We start from the raw sequence: 27,076 nt of genomic DNA on the forward strand, positions 1-27,076 counted from the left end.
GGGACGGGACGGGGGCCAGCTTCGGAGGATTCGGCGATGATGACAGGTCTTTGCCGATTTCCGACCGGAGAGAGGAGAGGGTGACGGTTGGTCCGCTGACAGCTGGGGTGACGGCGGCACAGCACACGCAGCGACAGAATTGTTTAGCATCTTGTAGCGAACAGCCAGCAGCTTTTTTTGGTCAATTCCAAAAAAAAACTTACGGGTCCCATATGCAAAGGTTTAAAGGTAGAGGGAAAGTTAAGTGTTGGGGTTTATTTAGAAGCATAAGATATTTCGCAATTATGATGCAAGTAAATCTAGAATGAAAAGATTAGCTTACTTCTACGAGGAAAGAAGGCCTGTCTCCTGTTCTACTTTGGACAGCTACATTTCTGCTGACGGCCAAGTGTTTAACTACTTCTCGGGAGAAGAGCTGGTGCCGGGAAAACAGGCGACATATTGGAGGGATGTTCCGGTTCCACCTTTACCCATCATCCATCATTTCTTCAGATGAGAAATCTCGTGAGAGAGGGAAGCAAAAGTAGGGACGAGAGAGAGAGAGGGAGAGGCCATTTTCATGTGACAGGAGGGCGGAAAGGAATCGTTGTTAGCCGGCCCTGGCCACTCAGCTGCGACAGAGCGCCTCAACTACCGCACCATATATATATATATATATATATATATTAGAGTTGATCGTGGACCAAATCTCACATTTAAACACTATTTATTTTTTAATTAAACTTTATTAATATTTTTTTTATGTTCAAATCCGACTCGTAACAAACTTTAGTAAAGTTTATATATGTATATATATATATATATATATATATATATAAATTTAAGGATACGTTTGGAAACTATTACTTAAGTATATAATGCTTTAGAAAATAATTTTTATATATTAGATTGACTATAAAAATTATACATTTGAGAATACTTTTTATTTGGCTGAGCCTCTAATTTTAAGAAATTTATATAAAATATCTATTATATTCTTTAATCTCTTCTCCGGTCTCTTCAAGGAGTCTGTGATCTCTTGAGTAAGAACTTCAATTGCATGTTGCTCCTCTTTTCCATCTCCCAAAGAAGGAATTAAAGCCTTGGCATGAGCCTTGACTTAACTCCGGCATTTTTGTCCGAGCACGTTGTATGTTTGCCGATATTTCTTCAGAACATCCACCCAAGCTGGAGGTAAACCAACTGCAAGGGGGCCTTTACTGCAGCAGGCAAATGACATATTACATTGCAGGCAGTAGCATGAGAATGAAAATTTCAGATAATATCAGAACACTGCAATTCTGCCATCCCAAATTTGAAGCAGACATTCCATATGAAGATCTTGAAGATCAAAGCTGACAAACTGATGCATGAGTAGTAGGGAACAAACACTACCAAATTTTCTGATGGCTATGCCCTTGACCATGCATCAAGATCTCTACTATACTCTGAAGAGATCAAAGCTGAAGTCATGCAGCCAGCCCCATGAGTAGTAGGGAACCTCATGCAGCCAGCCCCAAAATGTGAAGTCGGGCCCAACCATAATAGAATTCCAAAAATTCCCCATCCCTATGCACCCCCATCATTTCAAATTTTCAGCGTCCCACATAATATGGAAGGAAAAGAATATTTCTCTCTTCCCTTCTTATGTCACCCATTAGAAGCAGTTACTGCCCTCTTATGTTGTCAGATCAGAACAGCCATTTAATTTCCTTAAGCTGTTGGATTCATCTGGCCCCAAATTCTTTTGTGGACTAACTTCTGTGCGATATTTTGGGTCATTATTATCCCTTCCAGCCAGTCCCCTACCATGCCTTCTAGGCTACATACAACTTGCTATTATTTTGCTGTATGTTGTATTTTGATAATCCTTGTCAAATGCTTGGAAGACCGACATTTTTGCCATGGACCTTTTCCATTTGGTCAGAGGCTTCCCTGGGCTTCCTTCTAGTTCTTCATATTCCTTGTCTTCTCATTCGTCAATCAATTTTTAGCCACTTTATCTGCCCCATACATAACTTTGCCGCTATATTTTTAGAGTTTCCTTGTTTAAATAATTTCCACTTGCCTGCAACTCATAATATCATGACTGCCATCATAACTTTGCCGCTATATTTTTAGAGTTTCCTTGCTTAAATAATTTCCACTTGCCTGCAACTCATAATATCATGACTGCCATCAATCATTTATACCTATTTATTTCAATTTGGGCCAATTTGAGATGTATCTTAGCTAAACTTTTGGGATTGTCATCTCGTTATCTTACTCTTTTAATCTATATCATGAAGCCTCTGGTCGTTGCTTCAATTTTCATACATTGTTTATCATAGGTTGGCTTGCCCCTCTTTGCAGTATTGATTGTCTGCACCAACAATTTCTGCGCCCATGTAAAATCAAGAATAGATATATTTTTACATGCATATTTGCTTCCTATAATTGCAATCTCCAAGCATGCATAATTATCTTGAGTCTTGATGCTTAATTAACCTCCTTATTGTGCTCAAGGTTCATTCTTGGCTTGCTTTCCTTCATGGCTTGCTTTCCTTCAATACTGTTATCACCTCTCATATTTGATCTCTGAAATCATTTGGATGCCCTGTCGAATTATCATTCAATGTCATTTTACATAAATTTAGCTGTCTTCATGACTCAGCCAACTTCCTTGCTATTAACTTAAGAGTCAACCAAAGCATCTCTCATAGAACTTGCATTTTGTCGAATCATCTATTCCCTCGATCGTTAGCCCTAGAGTTGCAACTTGGGTCTTCCCAATTATTTAGATATTTATCTATTTATTTTTTGGTTGAACTCTAATTATTATAATGAACTCTCAGTCCATTTGCTTGGTGTCAATTTATCATATTGCTTTGGTTGTTATCAATTTAGCTTCATGTTGTTTCCTATTTTTACCATCTGAACTCACCTATTCCTCATGTGTGGCACCTTTAATGCTTCGACTCACCAGCTTCATCCATGCATCCTTGTGATCATGAGTTGTCAATCATAGCATTGGCTACATTCTATGATTTCTATGATTTTCCCATCAGTTTCTGTGAACAGTCCGAGAATGCCGTTAATACAAGAAGGCCAACGTTTTAAAATTCTCATATTAATTAATTTATTCTTGTAAGAATGTTTTCACGCCTCATTACAGCAAGATCTGAAAAGAACATAGCTAAGCCCAAGAAGACTTCTTGCTGATTTAAATATGGAAAGCAAAACAGCATTCAGAACAGAAGAAAGGATTTGCATCAAAGGGAAGCCATTCGAACCTGGACTTGCTGCGGTCTTCGGTGCTGAGAGGAGTATATGCCCGATTCGTATGGAGAAGCGAAGTGCTCACCAATTCGATCATGGGGCCACCAGCCGAAGACGAGGAAGGCCCGGCATGAGCCGGAGGAGGAGAGACCGCCGGCAACCGAACGCTCCGAAGCGCGTCCCGGTACTTCCTGTACACCGGAGTCCGATTCCTCGTCGCCATTGGCCAAGATCTCGACACCCTCAGATTCGGCAATGCGAGAGTCGATCTGTGGTAATTACCGGATCCAAGAAGTCAAAGACCTCTAGGGCACGCGCGGAGGGCGTGAATGGAGGCGATTCCGGCGAATCATCGCCGGAGGAGGGAGGCGGAGGGTTCCGGCGGTCGGGGACGGGGATGGGTTAAAGAGATCTGAGATCGAGGGAGGCAGGGTCTTGGCTTTCTCCGCCGCCGTGGGAGGGGGTGGGATATAAATGGATCTCGGCAAGTAGAAGCGCGGGAGGCGGAAGAAGGTCTCAGTAGTTGGGGCTGAGCGTCTCTTCCTCTCCCTTCTTTGGGCGCTGGAAGACGTCACGCATGCATTAACCATACTTTATATTTGATAATATTCCTAATGAAATAATTAGGGGGCACTTACGAGTAATAAATATTTACCATTAGAGCTACAGTATACAACAGTGGCTGTGTGTGATATCACTGCTACGTACACATGGATCATAGATGTGGTGATGAGTAGCTAAGGCTTGTTCCTTATTTACCAAAAAAAAAAAAAAAATGCTTGTTCCTGCAGTTGTTGTCATCCTTTCCATTAGAGGTCATGAGTTCAAGGCCTGATTTAAGCTGATTCATGATGGTTGGGTGCAATTTACAAGCGCTATTTAAGGATGGTTGGGTATGATTGAACATTTTTGTGGGTTGGGTGGATTGATAGGAGATGAGCCACTCTGTTATGTTGTAGAATTTGTAGTACGGCCAAAATCGGCTAAAGCATGCAATGGCCTCATTTGCTGGTCATGTGCATGTAATGACCTCATTTAGGGAATCTATGAGCGGTTAAAGCGTAGTAGTAGGGAGATGTAAGCAACAATTATCAAGATCAAAATAATAGGTGTGAAAATATAATTATAATATATAATATAATTATAATAACTTGTACGATCATATATTTAATTTCACATCGGTTATTCGCTGGATAGATTTTAGCTACTTGTATAGGATCAAATAATCCAAATAATACATTCTACCTAGCTTTTTCGAACGAGATTCTGAATTACGATAAATAGTATTAAAGCGGATTCGACTCATGACCTATGTATAATATAAAATACTACCGTACAGATATATTTGAGCTAACCATGAGCTGATCGTGGTATTTGTGATTGGTTTGAATTCTTAGTCTGGTGAGGATACATAAAAAAATTCAATCATCTCGCATTAAAGATAAAACCTGAAGCTTTTGAATGGTCAACTTTGTCTTACAAAAGCCTATTCACCCAATGGTGTCATAATTTTTTTATTAGCCGAATCCTGTGCTTGAGTAGATGATGGTACATGAACAATGTAAATTTCAAGCCTACAACCTGCATGAAAGTTTTTGCCTATGAGATTGCGTCAACGATGTTACCTCAGGAATCGTAACACCTAAGGTCATGCACCATCCACCATCTTCCCCTGCTCACAGGTAGGTAGCACTGCAGTAGCAACTTCTTGCATACCATCCATGAAATAGAATTTTCCATAAATCAGAATTATCCTATGCTGATCCAGACTTCGAGATTCGTGTTAAACAAAGATCTCATCACGCTTCTCGCACGACCCACAAAGTCTTCCTGGCATTTGGGCTGCCAAAATATAGCTTTTCAAATATTTGAACTGTCAAGAAAACAAGCTTAGAAGAGGGTAGATGAACCTTTTCCTGTCACCGTACAGCAAGCAATGTTTTTAAATCTGTGCTATTAGTAATTACATTATATTTTTTCAAAGCCAAGAAGATCACACTGTCTGAATCGTAAAACTCTCTTCAAAATTCAGTTGCTTGCTGTCATTCTCTTCATCTCTCTCTCAGTAATCATGGTTCCATTGCAATTGCATCAACTCAACAAAAAAGGAACCTCGAGTATTAAAATATCAGAGTTTACTTGAAACCATCCTGGTGTTTGATTCTTTTTCTTTTTGTTCCTCATTTCTTTTGTATCTCAAAAGACGGGCTTCTCTTATCCTTCCTAGTAGCATCTAACACGACCTGGCTTGACCTAATTACTCAACAAACTATGTCTCAGCAATCTTTATGATGATGAACATCCTACTGCCATCACAGCTGAATCCTTCCAAATATCATTCAAGTGCAGTTTGCTTCTTTTCGCAACAAGCCTTCAAGAACTCCAGATCCTGATCCAAGCAACAGATACCAAAGATCAATTCATGTAATGTTAGAAGGATAAAACAACTGCTTATAAGAAAACAAGCTAAATAGAGTGCTTGATTTTGGAGGAGACTTTGCATCCTGCATTATATTTAATCAACGCACATCCAGTCCGTAACAGCCAAACAAGACCATTTCAGGGGATTGGAGAATTCGCTTATCCTGCCCCAGCCAAACATCATCTGTTAATCTTGGAATAATCAAGGATCGATTATTCTAGTCATAGGGCTTTTCTCTGCAAAAATCACAATAAAAGCACTCTGCGGGACAGGTGAAATCAGCTATTCCTGAAACAGTGGAATTTCTTTTGACCTTTCAATTCATATATGTTTCATCCCAAGGCAACCAGATAGATTTAGGGATAAAAGTTAACATTCAGAACGACAATAGCTCTTCGAGATTTTGCCGTCCTCCAATCAAATGGGCTCTTAAGCCTGAGGATGCAAGCCAAAAGAGCCAAATCAACAAAATCAAACTCGTGTTCTTTCCTGCACTGACTTTAAACAACTAAAAGGTTTTCGCATGAATGTCGCTTACACAAACTTCGCAGCAATTGGTATAGGAATCATCTGACTTTAGCTTGAATAGATCTTGCTAAAAGCTAGGTGGAATCTAGCCAAATTTGGTTCCACGGTTCTACCCATTTGCTCTTGGTACTCTTTGAGGCACAGATTTATGATTCAAAGAATAATCCTAGCCTTGGATCCAATACTCATGGACCATCTAAGATAGGATAACTCAGCTTTTATTTGCCAAAGTTATAGGCAACCCACCCTCCAAATGGTATGCTACTCCGTTGATGGATACATGACACATTCAACGCAAAATAAGGCAACCTCACAATGCACCAGCTATTAAAGAGCAAAGGTAATTGATAAATAAACTCCCAGATTAGAGATATGTATGCTCGATATTGGGCTCATGTAACAGATGACTACATCAGTTGGCTCATCTGTTGGGCCCTCACCAATAGAAAACTACTACCAGAATAAGTTATTTGACCCTGGAGTCCAACAAGCATACTCTCTATATGGGGTCAGTTTTGATTGCACACGGCAAATATCCATCTATCAACTAATTTTTCCGACCATGTAACTACACTGATGCTAACCCTCCAAGCAAAACCCATAGATCATGATAAACGTGTGATGTCCTGCAACAAGAATGTGATCCATGACGCTTTCCATATGCTTGTACAGGCAACATCATATGAACGTTAAGATTGCCTTTGTCCCTCAAGCATATCCCGTCCATCAGTTTCATAATCTTTTATGCATCAATCCTATGCATCGGCGACAATGTTTCATTAATGTAAATTTCAAACTATATCTGTGAGATGCATTAACCAAGAATGTTGTTGGGGCCATGTCATACGCACCATCAATTAAGTAGGTGATAGCTATAACATTAGGTAAAATGAGAATGGCTGATGACATCCACTCCAGCCCATCCACGACCTAGAATTTTTTCTAATTGTCATTTCTGATTACACCATCAAATTCTACTTTTCTCTTATGTCATCGCTGCGGCTCGCTCATTTACATATTGGTCATAGCAATAACACAAGGTAAAAGCAGAATGGTGATGATGCCGACCTGCTCTCGCATCCTATCCATGAAATAGAATTTTTCCTACACCGCTAGCCCATCTATTTCCAAAAGAACAGCCCAGGTTTGGCAAGATCCACACTCAAAATTTGAGATTTGCGTGAAGATACAGATCATGGGCCGAATCAGCCATACTGCATCATACTTCTCGCACGAATCTCAAAGTCCTCAGTGCGTTTGGAGCTACTAAAATTCCTTTTTCCTTGCAGGATCCGAGGATGGAACTAGAGAAAAACAAAAGCACGAGGAAGTATCAACGAACCTTTTCCTTGTCACTGAGCAGCCATCATCTCTGGAAAGAACCGACCGGCAGCCTCTACCTCACCATTCTCATCACCTTCTTGGCTCGCCAGAGCAGAGGCATGCAATTTCCTCAAATCTGGGTGGCCATACCATGCCGCCGCGATGGCATAGCATCCAAGAACATAGAGGAAGCTCAGAAAGACAAGGGAGAAGAGGTGGAAGTTGGCAAGCAGCTCCGCGCGGACCTGGCTGTCATGCGAGTGGCACTTGATTCCGTTGTCGTCGAGGAGGCAACCCCGGGGCATCATGGGGCCGTAGAGGGTGAAAGCAGTCTGGTAGAACCACAGGCCCTGGAGAGTGATGGAAACCCCGCTACCAAGGTCCACAGCGAGACTGGTGGGGAAGAGAGCGCCAGCGATCGTGGCGGCAATGCAAAGGGCGACGAGGATGACAAGGATGAGGTGATAGTAGCCTTCCAGTCCCTTGTGGGTGGTGGAGTGGAAGGAGAACAGTAGATACTCCGCGCTGAAGGCTGATGCGGCTATCAGGCAAAGCGCTCCATGCGGCATGGGTAGGAAGCTGAAGTCAGTGAGTGTGAGCTTAGTAGATTGCTCTTATTAGCTTGGAAAAGAGAATGGATGCAAAGAAACAACAGAAAGCTACTTGGCCGTTGTCTCTGCCTGCTACTGTAAGGTAGGATTATTGACTACATTACCCTGAATTAATCAAACAACATCAAAAAGATGGTGGAATTAAGGTTTCCATAATGCCAATATTTGCAATAAGTGAAAATTTTGGAAATAGGTTGCAGCAATGTTGCCACTATTTTTTTTCTACTTGGAAAAATGATAATTTATGGTTATATTGTGAATAATTATGGAGGCTTTTTTTTATGGTGAAATAAAATAATGATCACCACAATGGTTATTACCAACTTTCTTATTCCATAAAAACAGGAAAAAGAAGATGCTATTATGTCGTTATAGTGGCCTTTTCAAATAAAAACTGAATCATGCTCTGGATGACAGTCAATAATCTAAGAATTTTCTCGAGCCATGCAATGCTGGTGTGGCACGTCACAGCTCGATTAGCCTCACATACTGTATCAATTTCTGTGGGTCACAAGAACTCACTCATACGCTATGCAAGTTTAAAAAGTTACTCAGAGATTCCTAATTCAACCAGACGCCACCTGAAATTATTCCATCACCTTGGAGATGCCTCCAGACATGGAACAACATAGATAAAGACACTACTAATAAAATAGTACTAACTAACCTTAAAATGCATTGCAAAGGATCAGATATCATATTCATAAATATTGTTTTTCTAGTTTCTAAAATTCATGTTAGCTTGAAAAATATTCTTCGTTTCAAACAATACGGCCAGCAGCTATGATTTTGTTCCCACGTAAACCAAGTCTAAAGCTGAACTTGGAATAAAACGGTCATGGACGGCATACGTTGCTTTTTTTTTTAACGATCTATGCTTTTTCTAAAACCATGTGCCGTTGTAATCGTCACCCTCTCCTGGTTCCGACAGTTGTCCCCAACAAGATAGCATCTATTTCAACGACCAATATCCAACGGAGACCGAGGGCGGCCCGGACAAAATCCCTCTCTCCTCCTACCGAACCTTTGGGGAAACCAGTTCGGACCACTAAACTATGATTTCCCCTTTCAGACTGCTAAACTCCAGTTTCCCCCTCGTTTCCCCGCGCTCAAATTCCCATTCTCCAAAGAAACCTAGTTAATTTCGGAGCGTTTTAGACAACTTTCCCTCTCCAACTCATAATGTATCCTCTGACTAGTTATGTACGAGAGAGAGAGAGAGAGAGAGAGAGAGAGAGAGAGAGAGAGTCTGACCTGGTTTTCTCGGAGAGGAGGGCGATGGCGCCGAAGAGGAAGAACATGAGGAGCATTCCACCATGCTCGAAGTCGTTCATGTGCGCCGGATTCAGTATCTTCTCGGGTCCTACGAAGTAGTGGAAGTGAGGCGAATACAATAACTCGACGCACATGTCGACGAAGGCGCCGCCGGCGACCACGTAGAGCTCCAGGTGCCGCGCCTTCCCGCCGAACCACCGCTCCGCCGGATTCCACACCCGGACCCGAAACGCCACCGGGTCCGACACGTACCGAACCGCCGCGCTCCAGATGTGCCACAATCCCACCGCCAGGAATAGGCTCCCGGGCAGCACGTGACCCCTGAACGATCCCATTCTCTTTTTTTTAACTGAATCTCGCCCTCGGATCTTCCAGAAATTACGACAAGGGCCCCGAGAGCGTTGACCGACGATGGATTGCCTCCTCTTCCTCTCTTCTTGCTTTTAAACTATATATCTATATAAAAGAAATAAAAATAGATCAAAAACGAGAAATTTTATCTGAAATCGGAGAATTTTTTGGTACGATTTGAATGCTTAGCGGTTTTTATCAATCTTGGTTCTGGAATATGGAAGAGAAACTGATCAAAATGGGAAAAAAAAAAGGCTAAAATCCGGAGTTTTTCATTAATTTAACTTTTTTTTTCCTTTTTACAAAAAATAACCGTTTTTGGACAGCACTAAGCTTTATCCGATCGATCAACTTCCTCTCTCTCTCTCTCTGCCGACAAGCACGAAACGAATTGATACAAATAGACAAAACTAGCGGGAATTGGAATATTTTGGTCCAATTTAACTAGCTTTTTAATCCAAGAAAAACATTCTTTGAGAAAAATTGGAAGAATAAAATTTTCTTCTTGCTCCACAAGCTTCCTCTCTCAAAACTGATGAAATTAAATAGAAATTAACCCAAAATTGATCAAAAAAAAATTCATTCCCCACAAATTGGCTCAGCGAAGGGAAAGATCTAGTGACGAAGGAAGCAGATCTGATGGACAGAGGCAGTCTTTTAGTAGTGGAAATAGTAATAATTCCAATATATATAAATATTATATTATTCTATTGTTCAATCAGGGACTTTTTGGGGGGGGACATGGACGTACCTTGCTGAGGGAGGAAGGGATTGGATTGGGGAGAGCGTGGGGTTCGCCGCCTCGACGAAATGATTGCGAAACGAGAGGGCCGGGAAAAGAGATGAGCAGAGAGAAGAGAGAGCAAAGCAAACCAACGCGGTCTGTTTCTCTTTTTCTCTACCGCCGAGACTCGAGTGAGAGCGAGGGAGAGAGCGAGAGCGAGAGCGAGAGCAGGAGGGGAAAAGGGTTAGAGATCTCGAGGGTTTTATCTCTCTCTCTTTTTCCTCGCGCTTCTTCACTTCTTTTTTCTTTCTTCTGCTCCCTCCGATCTCCAGCACCGAGACGGGAGCTCGCAGGGAGAAGGGAAAAATATTGAGGGAAGAGATGGCGACTCCTCGGGGCGACGGCTTTGGCCTTTTCTTTTACTTTTCTTTATTCTGGGAATGATCTTTTAATTAATCTAAATAGGAGCCCGCTGCGAAGCCCGCAAGGGCGCGCGACGCGTTGATGACGTGCTTTTCGGGACGTAGACCATTTTTTTTTAATTGGTTCCGCTGTAAGCGGGTCTGATTATATCGGATTCAGATGCTATTTTTGGTCCAACCAGATCCAAATAGGAATTCGAATAATTAATTCAAAATTTTTTTAAATACTGATATGGATGAAGATACATATATATTTTTTTTAAGATTTGGATATCCATAAAACAAGGATAAGTAAAAAAAGAATTTAAGTTAAGCTAAATCAAAAAAACTTATTAAATAATTAATCAAATCTAAACTAAAAAAAAAAGAAGCTAGATATCAAATAACAGTCCATTAAAATGGTAACCCGAATACGGAATAACCGGTTTGAAAAAAATCCTTTGAGTCATCTAGTATGTTTGAAAGACTCAAACCTCCCCTTCGTTCATTTCATCCTTCTTTTCTCTTCGTCGTTTTTAAACAACTAGAGTTTCGAACGTTCCGTCCATTTTCTAGTTTCCTCTCAGCGATTGTAACTGGTAATAACTGTGAGATGCCTTGGAGGCATCATAGATTCTGTTTACTTCGGTGATGAGCAATCTTAAACGGCATATTCTTTATGAAATTGTTAGGTTTTATAATTGATAAATATTTATTAAAATTATAATTTTTTTTATAATCATGTTTTATCGATAGTTTTCATCATTGAATTTTGTTCAAAGTTGATTAATATCCGAAAGGTATCCGATTTATTGCTGTATTCAAATAATATATATATATATATATGTGTGTGTGTGTGTGTGTGTATTTAATATCCGATTCATATGTTTATCCATTTATAACAATTATCGATATACTTAATATTCGATTCATATCCATATCTATTTAGAACAAGTATTGTTATTAATTTAGGTATCTTTTTGATATCCATATCTATATTCATATTCATTAAAAAATATGGATACAAATATAGATATATCAATATCTTATCAATTTTCAGCCCTAGTGAGGTAGTATTGGAGGCATCAATTTTCACCTGTGCCGGTAACCACTATTTATCAAGTTTTATGAACTTTAGGCGCCGGTCTTCCCTTTGCCTCTTTGGGCAGCCCTGGGGTTGTTCCTCCCTCTATCGTGGCCTCTTCCTCTAATTGGAGTCGCACCCCTTGACCCTGAGGATTGCACGGCTGCGGATGCATCAATGAAGCGGGTTACTCTCCGAGTGCCTACGCCGGATAGGGATAGTCGCAAGACTAAAGTGGCTACCTGCGTCAACTTTATTCATCAGAAAGATGCCTATATAGCTATGAAAGTGGTAGAGGAACTTCTTTTGATTCAAGGGGCGCCGGTACAAATCATGTTTAGTTTTTTTAAACAAAATATGTTTACAAATAAAATATTGTATTATAATAATTGTAGTGATTTATTGATGTTTTTATCTTTTAGCGGGAGAGAGAGAGTATGGTTTTATAAATAGGGGGAGAAGGTAACGTGAAAAGTAGAATGAAATTCTCTTTGATAGTTGAGAGAGCTCTTGCAGGCATGAGGCTTCTTTATGAGAAGAAGCCAATCTCTTTATTTTGGCTTTTATTTTTTTCTAAATAAATTTATTTTTCTCTTCCATTTTTTCACTATTATTTTTTTTTGCAATTTTTTACAAATTGTATTTTTATGTTTGGTGTTTGTTCGGGATCTTGGGCTAAGAGTCCGATCTACTCCGGATAGCTTGTCATTCTATATACCGCAACTTATAGTTGCATAGTTTTGTTTTATGTTTTCCAAAAGAGTTTTTTTTTTTTTTAAATAACAACCTACCTTTCAATATAGAGCCTTGGTTGCTAATATGAATTATCAAGATGCTAATGTGATTCATTATAAGACTTCTAAATATCACAAATCTTTCAATTGTGTGAGATCTGCAAGATCATAGGGATCTATGGTTCTTTTCATGTTAGCATTGACAAATTTTGCAGGTGTGAGCATTAAGTAATTAAAAGCATATTTTCCACTTCCAATCAATGTCTTGAAGATTATAATCCTCACCATCCTTCAAACTGCTTTATGTTATAAACATGTAGTAACAATCATTATTTTTCCAGTACTATAGATTGGAAACTTTGTATTTGCTTAGATTTGTTTGAAGATCAGATACGAAGTGTTATAATGATTTTTATTTATTTTCTAGTAGTGCATAATATGTTGTTATTACTTGTTGCAATTTATTAATTTAGCTGATAGAGAAAGTTGTACTTAAAAATTCTATATTTTTCTATAAAATAATAGTACAAATGATAAAAGAACCTGATGGTGTAACAAGATACAATGCTAATAAAGAAGAAAAATTATTTTTCAATGAGCCATTATTATTAAGATTACTTTTAATTCTTATTGATGATAAACCAAATAATTATTCATAATTTTGTTTGACAGAATTTGTTAATTACAACTTATTGCCAGAGATGCAACGATGCTTAACCTTGGATTTAGAAAATAAAGAATAAAATAAATTAAAGTATATTTATATATAATTAAGGCAAAAAATAGGGTAAATGCTTCAATTCACATTCACCATACTGCAACACATTATTGCATAGGTAAGTTTTATGTCTTTCGTTCCTCTTAGCAATCTTACGATGGTTTGGAAAGAACATGCAGCCCTTAATTGCTCGTATGAATTATCTAAAGGCTAATGTGATTTCATTATAAGATTTTTAAAAATTGAAAAAAAATTGAAGTGTCTCAGATTTGCAATTCATGAATCTTTTCATACTACATTGATAAATTGTGCAATCATGAGCTTGAACAATTAAAAGCATATTTTTCATTTCCAATCAAGTGCTTGAATATGTCGATCAACTAACCTATACATGCATAAATACTTACATAAATACATATATGTGTACATACATGCATACATACATATAAATACATGTGGACATGCACATATAAGAATGTTAAAATTATACTCATAAAGCAGCCCAAAGCATCAGCTATAAGTTGGTCAAAAGGTTGGAGATGGAATTTCCTCACTATTGGGTTTAATTGGTTTAGATAATTTTACATCCATCAATGAATGGAAGCAGTGTTCATCTTGGGGAAAATTGTCAGCATGCTCCTCTTCCTTGGAGAAAGTCCTGAATTTAAATTCGCTAAGACGCTTGTAAACGACGAGTACATCGTTGAGATGTAGATTCATATGGTTGCTTATAAAGTTAAACTTGTATTATTAGGTCAGGCTAATTCTAAATTATAATATCTAAATCAAGATTTGTGTGATTGTTTTTTTAAGAAAAAAAAAAGAGTGAGATTGTTGTTCATATATATTCATGGGGTCCCAGCTAAATAATTGAATAAAATATCTTAGTATGAATGCAAGAGCCGGGATTCAAGTCCAGCCTTTAGTTCATAATCAATGAATTATTGCTGAAAGTTGCCCCATCTTCTTCTAAGAAGGAGGACAAATTGTCTTGGTCCCAACAGATGGATGCCACACTAACATCTTTGGGCAGCAGAAGCCAGACACTTGGAAAGAAGAATAATGATGCAAGGGAATGAGCAGGGTGGGGAATATTTCTTCCTCCTTTGTGTGGAGCCTTTTTAACAACATCATGACATCAATGAAATGTTTGGTGGTGTTTCCCACCTTTTTTTTTTTTAATTTACAACAAAAAGGAAGAAGAGTGAGAGAGAATGAACTAAGGTGCTAAAATAGGTGATATTTTTGCAATGATGAATTAGGCCATTGATTGCAACCTTTCTACCTCCATGATTACTCAAATAAATAGGTGGGTGAAGGGCCAACCAATGAACCATATCAACGGTTGGGCAGAACATAGTGGGGCCCTCCAAAAAGAACTACTCTTTTTCACAAAGATATGCTGCTCAAAATTTCTCTCTCTGTTTCACATCGTTGAATCTTTTCCCAGTCCATGAAATGAGACTTATAAATCGTTTACCCCCATATGACTCACAAAGCATGTTATCTTTTGCCCCCCTATTTCGTCTCCCTTCTGGTGTTCTCTGAGGTCAAGCCTTCATTTAGTGGATGAGTTAGTCTTGCCGAACTCAATCTTTGTGCCCAACGGCCATTCCTGCGTGTGCTTATAAATTGTTGTAATGGTTTTTTCTTAGATGCAGCACATTGTACTTGCTTAAATGTTCATTTGTATTTCTATGATATAATGTTCCCAGGTGGCACTAAAATTTGGTCCATGACAAAGCAAGAGGTGCTTTTCAAGCCCGCTTGCTGAAATTGCATCCAAAATGTTGATAGCCAAATAACATCAAGAGAAAAAAAAGGTTGCATGGACGGGGACTCATATTAGAGAGGCATTGAGAAGTGTGAACAGGTATTTATGGGCTGCATTCCTGTTCTATCTTATGATTTTGACACCTATAATTAAATCTTTTATACGTAAGCTCCATTTTTTGTTATATTTTTCCTGTGGTGATGTTAGATTATAATTGACACCAAGTTTTCTATGATTTTTTACAACAAAATTTTTACTGTGCAACTTACTCCAGAAACCCCATTCATGTAGATCTGAAGTTTAGATATTGATACTGTAACAGAGAGTAAAATTTGAAGTATGGGCAGCAAAGACCCTTGTCAAGATTGATGCCATAAAAATACCACTCAAATACCACTTCATAGGAATGCAAAGAGACTTGCGTAACAAATTGCTCCAAAGAAATCAGGCATGACACATAACAATAGAAAATCCTCCCCTGCCACACTTTTTCTTCCAAGAAACAACAAAGACCTTCCAACTGCCAACCAAATACATAGACTCTTTTCAACCACTCTGAAAAATGAAAAGGAAAGCTCAATTTCCTCCTTATTTCAGTGCTGGAATGGTTGAAAGTTTACAATAGAAGGCAGTTCAAGAAAAATAAAGATTAGAAATACAGCACAAATGGATAAAATCATAGCATGACAAAAACATCGACCAAACTGTAAACTTGTTACGGCAGCCTAGCATATGACAAGATATATTTAATATTTAAATCCTTTGATCACCTAAAAATAGCTGTGAAGAACAACCAATATCTTCGAATGTTGTAGTATATGATGACAATCGACATGAGTAGATATGACTTATCCTTTACAAAGAAAGAGAAAAGCACCAAATCAGCTTTTAGAAACATTCTTTATGCAATTCCCGGCTTGGTTATTCACAACATTCACCAGATTTTTGGGCCAACACAACCCCAAGAGCAACAATTAAGGCATACATGGAATTTGGCAACCTCTGCACTACTTTGCCCACACCAGGCACCCCTTCAGTGGCTCTCTTTGTCATCAGCGCCACTGTTGGAGTCACCACCAATGCAAGTATCAGATTCCGACTGACTGTAGTTATGGTATCAGCTGTCAATTCATGGATGAATTCTGCAAACTCTTCACGGTCAAGAAGCCCATCAAGGTTAATATCATATTCCTGCATGAAGGAAACAGAAAATGATTATGTTTTGCAGATTAATCAAATTACATATTATAGTCACCCTAATATTCTATCAAAAAAGTGTGACCATGCAAATTCTTCTTTAGTCAACTTAATCGTCATTGGATATTTGATGATAGAACGAAGCAATTATGGAAAAGATTATTTGCATGGTGGAAGGTTGATTCCATTCAAATGCTAGCATATCTTTGTGCTCCTCTTTTTGTGACTTCTGAAGTAGCTAGTGTGAAAATCCATGATATTTTTTAGTAATGAGTCCTATGAAGAAATTAAAACATGACCTCATAAGATACTACCAATTGGGTCAAAAGCAAGAGATGTGAGAACTAAGAAGTTAAAAAAAAAAGGATTTGTAAATGAAGATGCATAACTACCAGTGGGACTTCAGAGAAGCAGTTATATGACCAGCACTAAATTATGGACAAGGATAAGATGTCCAGAGAAAAGATGAGGATCTGAGATGTATATGAAAAAGGATGAATAAAAAAGGAGAGGACTATAGAAAGCTTAAAAGAATCAGCAGCAGAAGATAAAAGGAGAATAGATTATTAGGTATATCCACGTGTGGGACTAGTAGGAATGGGGTACATTGAACCGCCCTGATTGGGGAGGGGGGTTGCAGGAATACGGTCCTAAAACCAAGTCAGAGCTACATTGCTCATTTAGTAGCAGGAAACTTCGATCCAGGGTGAGATACCCACTTTGGAAACTCAAACTTGCATTCTCTTCCTGACCATTTCTTTTATTCGCATATTTGTTTAAAATATCCACTTCCCTGCACCTGCACATGCTCTTGATTTGGCAACTAAGATTGCTCACACAATAATATGGATGTTGGGGCTGGACAGTGGCATGAGTTGGTTTCTTTGTAACTCAGTGAGTGAGAGAGAGAGATGACAATTTGACAATCTGCTGACTATATTGAAATATTCTGATGACATATAAGCACATTAAAAATTTGAACCAAGAAATTGAAGCATATTAAATGAAGACGTATTACCTACAAAATAGTTATAATCAAGAAAAAATAGATTAACCTATCTATGAAAAAAACCCATAGTTGATTATGGGGTAACTAACAAAAGAAGCATGTCCCATATATAAAACTAATTCATAAAATTTAAATCCTTACATACAGTAAATTAAGCAAATCGATGTCCCAAAACTATGTTACAGTTTTCCTAAAAAATACAATTCATGTTTCAGCAATAAATCATAACAACTGCAATATTCTTTCCTATTAACAACTGCAATATTCTTTCCTATAAAAAGGTTTTCATTGGTAAAAATCAAAGAAAATATCCCGCAAGTATAGGAACCCATATGAGCTTCAACACATTTCCAGCATTGGCAGCTCCGTCAAGAACCTAGGTGCCTTGGCACAAAGCATCAATCACTCTTTCATGGAAGCAACACAAAAATCTTAAAATAATTTCCATTCTGAAGGGCTTGGCTTCGACAACCAGGGAAAAGTTAGTATCCATTCCCCCAAATGTGTGGGACACGGTCTCTCGTTTACAAATGAATGTTTAAACAATAACATCTTGAGCCTTGAGTTTAGCCAATATGCATGTTATTCGTGTCATGTGAAAAATGACCAATTCAAATATATGGTAACTTGAGGTAGGTTATAGCTTTGGATTGTGATACTTGTCTTGTGAAAGAATGAAGCCATTTGGACTGATAAAGAAACAATGGGCTCATCCAATCTTCTCAATTCACAAGCACATCTAAGCCATCTAGGATTCACCTTCAATTCCCAGACTTTATGTTTTCCTTGGAAGGTATTGCAAGATAAAAATATATAACAGCAGTGCTACACAAAGTTACGCTTGTGCATCTGCTGATACCCGCATGCCACTGGAATACTCTGTATGACAAATTATTTGATTGTCATGCTGCCACCGTGTATTCACGATTTTTCCATTATTATCCAGCAGACTTCAGATGGTTTAAGGATTCACTCCTAATACTATTTCTTAGGTTAAAGAAGTCAATTTTGCAGAATCAAATGAACCCAATTAACAAATCTTAGCCTTCAAGTGTGCTAACTGTTTATCTTCACTTTCTATAGAAAGACCACAAATTTAATAGAAACATTTACATACCAGATTTCCTTGATAAACCTTTGTTTGTCACCCATTCAAAACCATATTCAGATAACTTCTATCTAATTGGGTTGCTCTATTTCTACCCAATAATTTTGATCTAAAAGAACACATACAACGTTTTACATTAATTTATCACTAGCATCCTAGCATGGATCACGCACTTGCAGAAATATAGTGCTTTCAATTTGAACTACACTGCATCTAGAAGTGTAATTCTTCATGCACAGAATTACAAGCATGCGACCATGTCTCTGATACTTCAATGTCATTTTATTAGGAATGCAAGAGCACTTAGATGCCATGATTGAGATGGTGAATATAAGACATCCTCTATCATCATGGACATAGAAGACATCTTCTATGTCATGATTGAGATGGTGAATTATAAGACATCTTTTGATACACTTTGTTCATGACCTTAATGAACCATCATGACTTGCTGTCATTTACATCAGGAAAAAGAAAAAAGTCTTTTTAACTCACAAGTTTTCTTCTATTTCACCTCTTGGTCATAGATAGAGTACCTTGAATGTTCTAATGTTCTGAATGCACGAATAAAGTACAGAAATTATCAAAGGAACAACTATCGAGGCACAATTCATGAATAAACAAAAAAAATATTAGAAAGAGAGGGCAAGGGACATAATGTATGCCAAACAAATGTGAACTTACAAAGTAGGAAAGAGTATTTTATTTTCATACCTAAACCAAACTAGTTCTGGTACCATGCTTCTGTAAGCAAAGGGTACATGAGGGACAATGAAGAATAGATGAATTATTTTCGAAAATTACTTTTTTTTTAACTTCAAATATGTTTCTTCTTGTTTTCATAGCTTTACACCAAATCGTCTCAAGATTATATCTTTGGTAAGAAATCGAGAAATAAACACTTGATTGATAATCAAGTGAGAATCTAATCAAACTACAAAAAAAAAAAAAATATTTTATAAGAGACTCAAATCTAAGGAAAGTACAGAAATTACAATGGAACATACTTTTCAAATTCCAAATAAATCCACCCAAACAGTCTGCCAAAAACTTCATAGTTACTGCTAAAAGTACTCATGAGTTAAATAGGTGAGATATGACCTAAAGAATGAGCGGGATGAGGTGGATCATACTTGACCTTATCTGCTTTCTATTGTTCTGAACGCACGGATAAAGTACAGAAATTATCAATGGAACAACTATAGAGGCACATTCATGAATAAACAAACCAAAAAATTATTAGAAAGAGAGGGCAAGGGACATAATGCATGCCAAACAAATGTGAACTTACAAAGTAGGAAAAAGTATTTTATTTTCATACCTAAACCCATAATATATCATACTGGCCTGAATCGAACGGTACGAAACGTACCGTACTGTACTAGTTCGGTACCGAAATCCGGTATAGGTGGCGTACCGGCGCTTGGTACACTAAAAAAATTCCGTACCATACCGTATCTACATTGTGTTTGTGTGGCACCAGTACATGGTTTGATATAGAAATGGTGAACCTTGCCTAAATCAAACTACCTCCGGAACCATGCTTCTGCTTCTGCAAGCAAAGGGTACATGTGGGACAATGAAGAATAGATGAATTATTTTCGAAAATTACTTTTTTTTTACTTAAAATATGTTTGTTCTTGCTTTCATAGCTTTACACCAAATCGTCTCAAGATTATATCTTTGGTAAGAAATCAAGAAATAAACACTTGATTGATAATCAGGTGAGTATCTGATCAAACAACACCAAAATTTTATTTCATAGGAGACTCAAATCTAAGGAAATGAATATTCTACTCCCAAACTGAATCATCTCTATAAACCACAGCAATCATATGATTCCAGACTGAAAAGATCAACAACAATCAACGTTAGAACAAAACAAAGCTAACGGACTCTTATCAAACTATTCCATCATACACACCAACCAGCTAACTAAACCCTAATCAAAACAAATTAAAGAATATTTTTAACGAAATCCAGCAATCCTAATGGACTGCATTCACTAAAATCGTACGAATCAAAGTTAGGCCGCACCACAACCAAATCGAAGCATACCCGTATCATAGCTTTCAGCTTCTCCCTTGAGGGAGGGTCGTGATGAGGCCCAGGCAAGCGCTTGTTGATCTCACTGTAATCCAGAAAACAATCAGAGCAGGAATTAAAGAACCTAACAGATTAACTCAGAAAAAAAAAAAACAAATCCTAAGAAAAATCAGACTACTTGTAGACGCGAAGGACGGCGATGTAGAGATCCGGGAAAGAGAGGCCGCCCTCCGATTTGGAGTCGGCGTCGCTGATATGGTCGAAGACGTGATCGGTTATCTTCCGTATTTGCCTCTCCTTCCACTGCCTCCCTGCCCATATATCTCTCTCCATGGACTAAGTTTTTGAATAATATTGAGATGGATAAGAGAGGAGGAAGAACGGGGAATAAGGGAAAGGGAGATACCATGGATTTTATCCTGAATAGTGGCCAATACCTGCCCCATCGGCGAGAAGACAGACGCTCAGATACACAGAGGGGGGAGGGAGAGAGGGAGCTCTCAGAAGTTGGTAGGGAGAGAGAAAGAGAGATGGCGAGAAGGACGGAGGGTTTAAAAACTAAAAATTCGGTAGCGACAGGAGGGAAGGAAGAGGGGAAGTATCTTGGGAATCTGACCATTTTTTCTCGATTTCTTTATGTCTTTTTTTTTTCTTTTCTTTTTTTTGCTGCTTAGGCGGAGTGAGACGCGAGTGCGGAGACCTCCCATAAAATCAGGAGACAATATATCATGGAGAGCAGTGGGCAGCTCTCCTCCCTGCATCCATAAAGTACCGCCTGAGTGACTGACCACGTAAAAAGCCACCCAATCAGCGATCTTATTAGTCTCCCTATAAACATATCTGGTCAGAAAAGCGTCTCTATCTCTATCCATGATCCAAATATATTGAAGTAGGGGATGATCTCACCCCGACATAAAAATTTGGATCATTTCTCGATTTATGCATGTCATCTTTATACAGAGGTCATGCTAATCTTCTCTGTATCGTTCCAATTTTGTCGGATGTCTCTGAAGAGGCTTATGTGCTTTTTGATAGATAAGCCAAATCAATTTTTAATCATAGATAGATTAATTTATTTTTACTTATTTATTAAACATGTTGGATTCATATTTCGCTTACACTCATTCAACCATCAAGCTTTCGCAGCCCATAAGATTCAGGCCGCCCAACTCTAAACCTGCTATAGCCCCAGTCCTAATTACAGTAGTACAATCTACGAATTTTATAGAATTTTTGCTTCAATCATCCAAACAAATCTTTAGAGGATTTAGAACCCAGTTGGAGTCTATGACTCCGGACCTTGGTCCATGAGTGCATTACGTTGACAATTCTTTTATTCTCTTCTCTCTTCTCATTATATTTCGACTCCTCCATGCTCTCTAAGCCACCTAGTTTGTAAGATTCTTTTGCTCTATTCAAGATCCAAACCTTTGGCCTAACTCCATATTTGATTCTTTTTTCAGGTGTTCCGAAGCTTCACAACATATTGCCTTTCTTGGTTAAAAATGCAAAAATAATAAGGGGAAATTGAAAATCAAGGCAAGCTCCATTCTCATCCAAAGGGAGAGGCTTTGTTCAATAAAGACAAGAAAAATAAAAATGCTTTTGGGGGTTTAATAATGGGCAGGAATCAAGTGCATCCAAATATGGAAGAAAGAGATTAGCTACTTCTGATAATCCTACCATATGTCAAATTTGTAGAAAAAAAGTTGGGCATTCACCTATCTAATGTAGGTATCAATTTAATCACTCTTTCCAAGAAGAAGATATTTCTAAAGCATTTGCTTGTATAACTTTAGCCAATAATCATGATTGAGATTGTTTCATAGTCGGCGGTGCTGCTTTTCACATGTTCATATCACTTCGAGGTCTCCGCCGATGATTTTGTGATTAAGGACGGGAAAATAGGGAAGGTGGTAGCATCCAAGAACTCGATAAGGTGATTTATGTGCCATCACCTTATCATCAAAGGCACTATTCTCTACATGATTCAAGGTCGTTGATGAAGATGTATGACATGAGCAGTTGCAACTTCCACAATTCAAGGTAATTTGATTTCTCAAGGATAAAGGAATGAATCTAGTAGAAGGAAACGATCAAAGCAAGGCCACTTATGAAAGTGGTCAACTAGGAAAGGTCTGGTAGATTGCCTTCCCTCTCTATTTCTAATAGTAATCAATCATCTAAGAAATTGCATTATGATTTATGGTCCTATCACCTCGGTTCAAAATTTTTGCTTTGTGGATGATAAGACTTGAATTGCAGAGATATTTCCATTGAGGTAAAGATCTGACTATTTCTACTGTTTCCTTCCATCTGAAAAATAGATGGCATGACAATTTGAAAAACTATAAAAATATTTCAATTGGACGGTGGAGGAGAATTTATGAGAGCCGATTTTATTGATCACTTCAAATATCCAGAATAGTCCATCAAAAGTCTTACCCACGCACATAAGCACAAAATAGAGAAGTCTGAATGTAAACATCACAACATTTGTGAGATTGATTTGACAATGACGTTCCAAAAGTAAAGTGTCTCAAAAATATTGTGCCGAAGCCTTTCTAATTGCTATGTTTATTATAAATAGATTGTTTTCAATTGGGCCCGGCCCGAGCTCAATTGGGGCGGTTCGAATTATCCGTTGAGGCTAAAAATAGGTATGGCGATTAAACTTTAACATTTTATAATATTGCTTCATATATAAATAAGCTAGCTAAAAATTGGGGTCACTCATCCTGAGCTGACCCGACCCATTTGCACCCGTAGTCATCAGCTTATTTGTTTGGATATGAGAGAAACTTCAACCTTTGATGCAATATGAGAGAAAAATTTGGGTCCAAGAAAAGATTGTCGCTTCTATAATAATTTCAAAAGTACGACATTGTATATAGATACACACGCAAACCAAGCTTTTTTTACAAAAGTCAAAACTAAGCTATCATCATGTTATAAAATAGGCTTAATGACAACTATCCTTTTCGTTCATACGTAAATTTAAATATACCTATCAAATTGAATATATCTTCTTGTTCTAGTGATCAATTTTTCTTTTTCTAAAAGAAACTAATAAATTATTATTATTACTATTTAGATCTAAGTGCATGGCAAATATTCCATGACAATGGGAAACAAACAGTTATGATAGGGCCCTCTCATTTTGGGAACATGCATGCCATTTAAACAACAGTGCATGATTGGATAAAATATTGAAACCTTGCTTTTCGGCTTGGGGCTCACCATTGGAGCCCTTAGGACTTCAAGTGGGAACCCACGAACACCGGGGGACAAGGTGGAGCGCCATCTTATAGTTGGTCTACTCATTCAAACGGCCAGTCTCGTTGTTATCACGTGACAAACCAACGCTAGTATAATACGAATCCGAGATCTCGCCCTCCATCATCTTGTCTTGCGAATCTCAAAGCACGCCATAGATGGACTCCCATCTCATCTAACCGTCTATTTTTCAGCATTCCGTATTGGATGAGGGCAAATCCGTAGATATAACAGAGGTTAGTGGCATTTGACCGCAGTCCTTAGAGAGCGCTCCGTCGTCGTCGGGTAGTTCTATATACACCCCCCCCTATTGCTCAGGACACCCCCCAAAAGCCAAAAAGAAAATACCCAAACTAACCTTTAGTGTAATTACCATATTGCCCTTGAAATTTTCTCATACACCCCCCTTCCTCCTCCTCCGTTTCGTTTTGAAAAGAAAAAAAAAACCCCCCCTCAAACCTCCCTTAAACCCCTCGATCCATTTACATCGTTTAGGCGATCTTTGAAGGAGATTTAAGCCCCATTCGAAGCATGGACAAGCAACTAGTGATTTGGGACGAAGAATCGGCCGCAAAGGTACGTGTTCCACCTTGTTTCGAAATTTTTTTTTTTCACGATTCGTGCTCCGTTCGGCACTGGATCGCCGAACAAAAGGCTTCTGTTCGGCTGAACAGTGCCGAACAGAAGCCTTCTGTTCGGCAACCCTCAACCGAATTCTTCTGTTCGGCTGCACAGTGCCGAACAGAAGGCTTCTGTCCGGCACTGTGCAGCCGAACAGAAGGGTTCTGTCCGGCTCTGTGCAGCCGAACAGAATGCCGGCGACGAGAGGGAGAAGGAGGAACGGGGAGGTTTTGGGCGTTGGCGAGGTGCTTTGGGCGGAACAGTTCAAAGGGAGACGGAGGGGGTTTGGCCGCCGGCGAGGTGCTTGAGGCGAGGTTTTTTGGGCGGAAGGGAGAAGCCGGCGGGTGTTTTGGAGGGGAAGAGCGGGGTGGGGGGGTTTGGGGGGTGTAGAGAGCAATTTAGGTGAGGGGGTGGGGAGGGTGAGGGGTAATTTAGGAATTTTTAATTTTAGGGGTGTCCTTAGCAAATGGGGGGTGTAGAGAGTATTTAATTTTTTTTTAATTTTTGGGGGGTGTCCTGAGCAATAGGGGGGGTGTATATAGAACCACCCGTCGTCGTCCCCTCCCTCCAGCGTCCGGCTACAGCTCGTCTTGCGTCGCCGCTTTCAAACGGCTTAGCTGGCGATTGATGCCCTCTCTCCTCCCCGCTCCACCGCCGCCGTTCCCCTTCTTCCCACATCCGCCGCTATAAACCCCATCCCATGGCCCTACCCGTCTATTTGCGACAATAATAATTCCCTAATCCTATTTCCACACGGAAGAAAGGAACGGCAAAAAAAAAAAAAAAAAAACCCGAGTACCGAAACAGCGTTTCTTTCCTTCTTTCTTTTAAAATTAAATCCCCCCCTCCCCCAGTCGCACCGTCCCTCTCTTTTCTTGGTCAGTTCCGAACTCTTCCCCCCTTTTCTTGATCGGCGATCCTTCCGAAGGTTGCTCTCCTCCGCCCGGCGGATCGCCGCCGGAGCTGATCGATTCCCTCTCCGGTGTTCGGTCGGTCTGGTGTTCTCCGAATCTGGGCCCCTAGGTTTTTGAATTCTCCGCGTTTTCTCTTCTTTGGATCGAGACCAAGAAATGTTTGGTTTGTCTTGATCGAGGGTTCTGCTGCTTTTTTCGCGGATATTTGGGCATTTTGTTTGTGTGGATAGCTGAGACTGAGTTTTTCTTTGGCCGGCGGATCGGCCGGAACCGATCGAGTCCTCGCTGGAGGTTTGCCTGCGGCCGATCGGGACTCTGGAGTGGTCGCCGGATTGCGGGAGGACTTGTTCGTTCTGGAGCCGTCCGTGTGAATATGGGTTTATCCGAAGATTAGAATTTAAAGGTTCTTTGAATTCTCCGCCTTCTTTTTGTTTCGTCTGCGTCCAGTCCAAGAACGGTTGGAATTGCGTTGATCGAGGGATCGAATTAAACTTTGGTGGTTGGCTCGGGTTGGGGTGGCCCGATCTCTATCTCTGCTTGTGTGGTGTTTGGGATTATGAGGTAGAAATCTGTTGCAGGTTTCCGGGGGTAGAGGGCTGGAGAGAGGAACAATGTCAAAGGTGGTCTATGAGGGATGGATGGTCCGGCATGGGCGGAGGAAGATCGGCCGCTCGTTCATCCACATGCGCTACTTTGTCCTCGAGACCAGAGTTCTCGCCTACTACAAGAGGAAACCTCAGGACAATATGGTACGTCGAGACCTCCACTGGCTTATCTCTCAAATTTTTCTCTGTTTCTTCCTAATTTTTCATTTGATTTTTGTTGTGCTAGAAATATGAAGTGATTAAGTTGGAGTTTATACCTCCTACTATTGAGAGCTATTGAACGTCTAATTCTACTTTAAATTTGATTTTTCAATTTTATCATCTTATTTTTTTTACATATGAAACGTTTCAGTGTCTTGACTCACTCTTTGGGAATATTTAGGTTCCGATCAAGACTCTTCTTATAGATGGAAATTGCAGAGTGGAGGATAGGGGGCTCAAAATGCATCATGGACATGTAAGTCTTTCATCTTGATCCGAGATTTAACATAGAATCTTGTACTTAATATTAAGTTCATTTGTTCGATCAACCATGCATCCCAGCGATTGGGAGTTTCCTTCCTGCCAGACCTAAAATCATCTAATCTAATGACTTCTCCTGGCGAGCCCCTTTCTCCTTTTTTATCATTTTTTAATCAAATAATTCTATAATAGTGCTACCAGTGTCATCTTGTGGGGTGCAGGAATCATAATTTCTCCTTCCACAAGTGAGATAACGAAAAGTTTTCAGTTGTCACTTAAATCTGCCTGATACTGCTGTGCTTAGATTTCAAAAACATGTCTCCCAACGCAAATATCTAGGATAAAGGTCGCTGATTTGGATTTATGTAGTTTTTACATTGATAGCAAAGGAGGTCATTACTTATCAGAAGAGCCATATTTGAAAAACTTGCACTCTTGCATCCATGCCACCACTATGAGGTGAATTTTGGTCTTCATATAAGATTATTGTCCACCTTGATCCTTTCAAAAACATCTACTTTAAAACATAAAAACATAAAAAATCCTAAAATACCTCATTAAAAGCAGATTCAAAAGCTTAATTCTTTTAAGCAATAACCATCTATAGCTACCTTCTTCAAACGGTAATGCAATTTCCATGGTGAAGTCATGGTGGA

The 27,076-nt window shown here is 39.1% G+C and overlaps 3 protein-coding genes and 1 non-coding gene across 7 annotated transcripts in view; 1 reads left to right on the forward strand and 3 right to left on the reverse strand.

Moving 5' to 3' along the window:
• Nucleotides 1-1,127: 1,127 nt before the first annotated feature.
• Nucleotides 1,128-10,897, reverse strand: LOC103724213 (transmembrane protein 45A). Of its 3 annotated transcripts, XM_026800413.2 has the most exons (5): nt 10,499-10,897; nt 9,376-9,852; nt 7,583-8,089; nt 7,530-7,552; nt 4,650-5,626 (listed from the first exon to the last, which is right to left on the reverse strand). In XM_026800413.2, the coding sequence occupies exons 2-4, from the start codon at nt 9,729-9,731 to the stop codon at nt 7,540-7,542; spliced, it is 876 nt and encodes a 291-aa protein (XP_026656214.2). In that variant the 5' UTR covers nt 9,732-9,852; nt 10,499-10,897; the 3' UTR covers nt 4,650-5,626; nt 7,530-7,539. The 3 variants fall into 3 exon arrangements, with proteins under 3 accessions (XP_038977618.1, XP_026656214.2, XP_008813627.2); XM_039121690.1 differs by lacking the exon at nt 4,650-5,626 and adding an exon at nt 1,128-1,199 and having other exon boundaries at nt 7,530-8,089; XM_008815405.4 differs by having other exon boundaries at nt 7,530-8,089.
• A 4,848-nt stretch (nt 10,898-15,745) lies between these two features.
• LOC120103697 lies at nt 15,746-21,199 on the reverse strand. 2 transcript variants are annotated; one of them, XM_039121693.1, is made up of 4 exons: nt 20,949-21,121; nt 20,721-20,853; nt 20,555-20,627; nt 15,746-16,373 (listed from the first exon to the last, which is right to left on the reverse strand). In XM_039121693.1, exons 1-4 carry the CDS (start codon nt 20,986-20,988, stop codon nt 16,104-16,106), a joined length of 516 nt encoding a protein of 171 aa, XP_038977621.1. In that variant the 5' UTR covers nt 20,989-21,121; the 3' UTR covers nt 15,746-16,103. The 2 variants fall into 2 exon arrangements, with proteins under 2 accessions (XP_038977621.1, XP_038977622.1); XM_039121694.1 differs by lacking the exons at nt 20,555-20,627; nt 20,721-20,853 and having other exon boundaries at nt 20,949-21,199.
• A 257-nt stretch (nt 21,200-21,456) lies between these two features.
• On the reverse strand, nt 21,457-21,559 carry LOC113461083. The gene has a single exon (XR_003383106.2). It is a non-coding gene; the product is annotated as a U6 spliceosomal RNA (small nuclear RNA).
• A 3,438-nt stretch (nt 21,560-24,997) lies between these two features.
• LOC120108127 (protein ENHANCED DISEASE RESISTANCE 2-like) overlaps nt 24,998-27,076 on the forward strand; it is a 48,367-nt gene continuing 46,288 nt past the window's right edge. The window contains 2 exon segments of the mRNA XM_039121692.1: nt 24,998-26,102; nt 26,341-26,415. Coding sequence (XP_038977620.1) covers nt 25,965-26,102; nt 26,341-26,415 — 213 coding nt within the window. The 5' untranslated portion in view covers nt 24,998-25,964.

This window comes from Phoenix dactylifera, unplaced genomic scaffold (assembly GCF_009389715.1).
Source record: "Phoenix dactylifera cultivar Barhee BC4 unplaced genomic scaffold, palm_55x_up_171113_PBpolish2nd_filt_p 001190F, whole genome shotgun sequence".
In the NCBI taxonomy this organism is placed as follows: domain Eukaryota; kingdom Viridiplantae; phylum Streptophyta; class Magnoliopsida; order Arecales; family Arecaceae; genus Phoenix; species Phoenix dactylifera.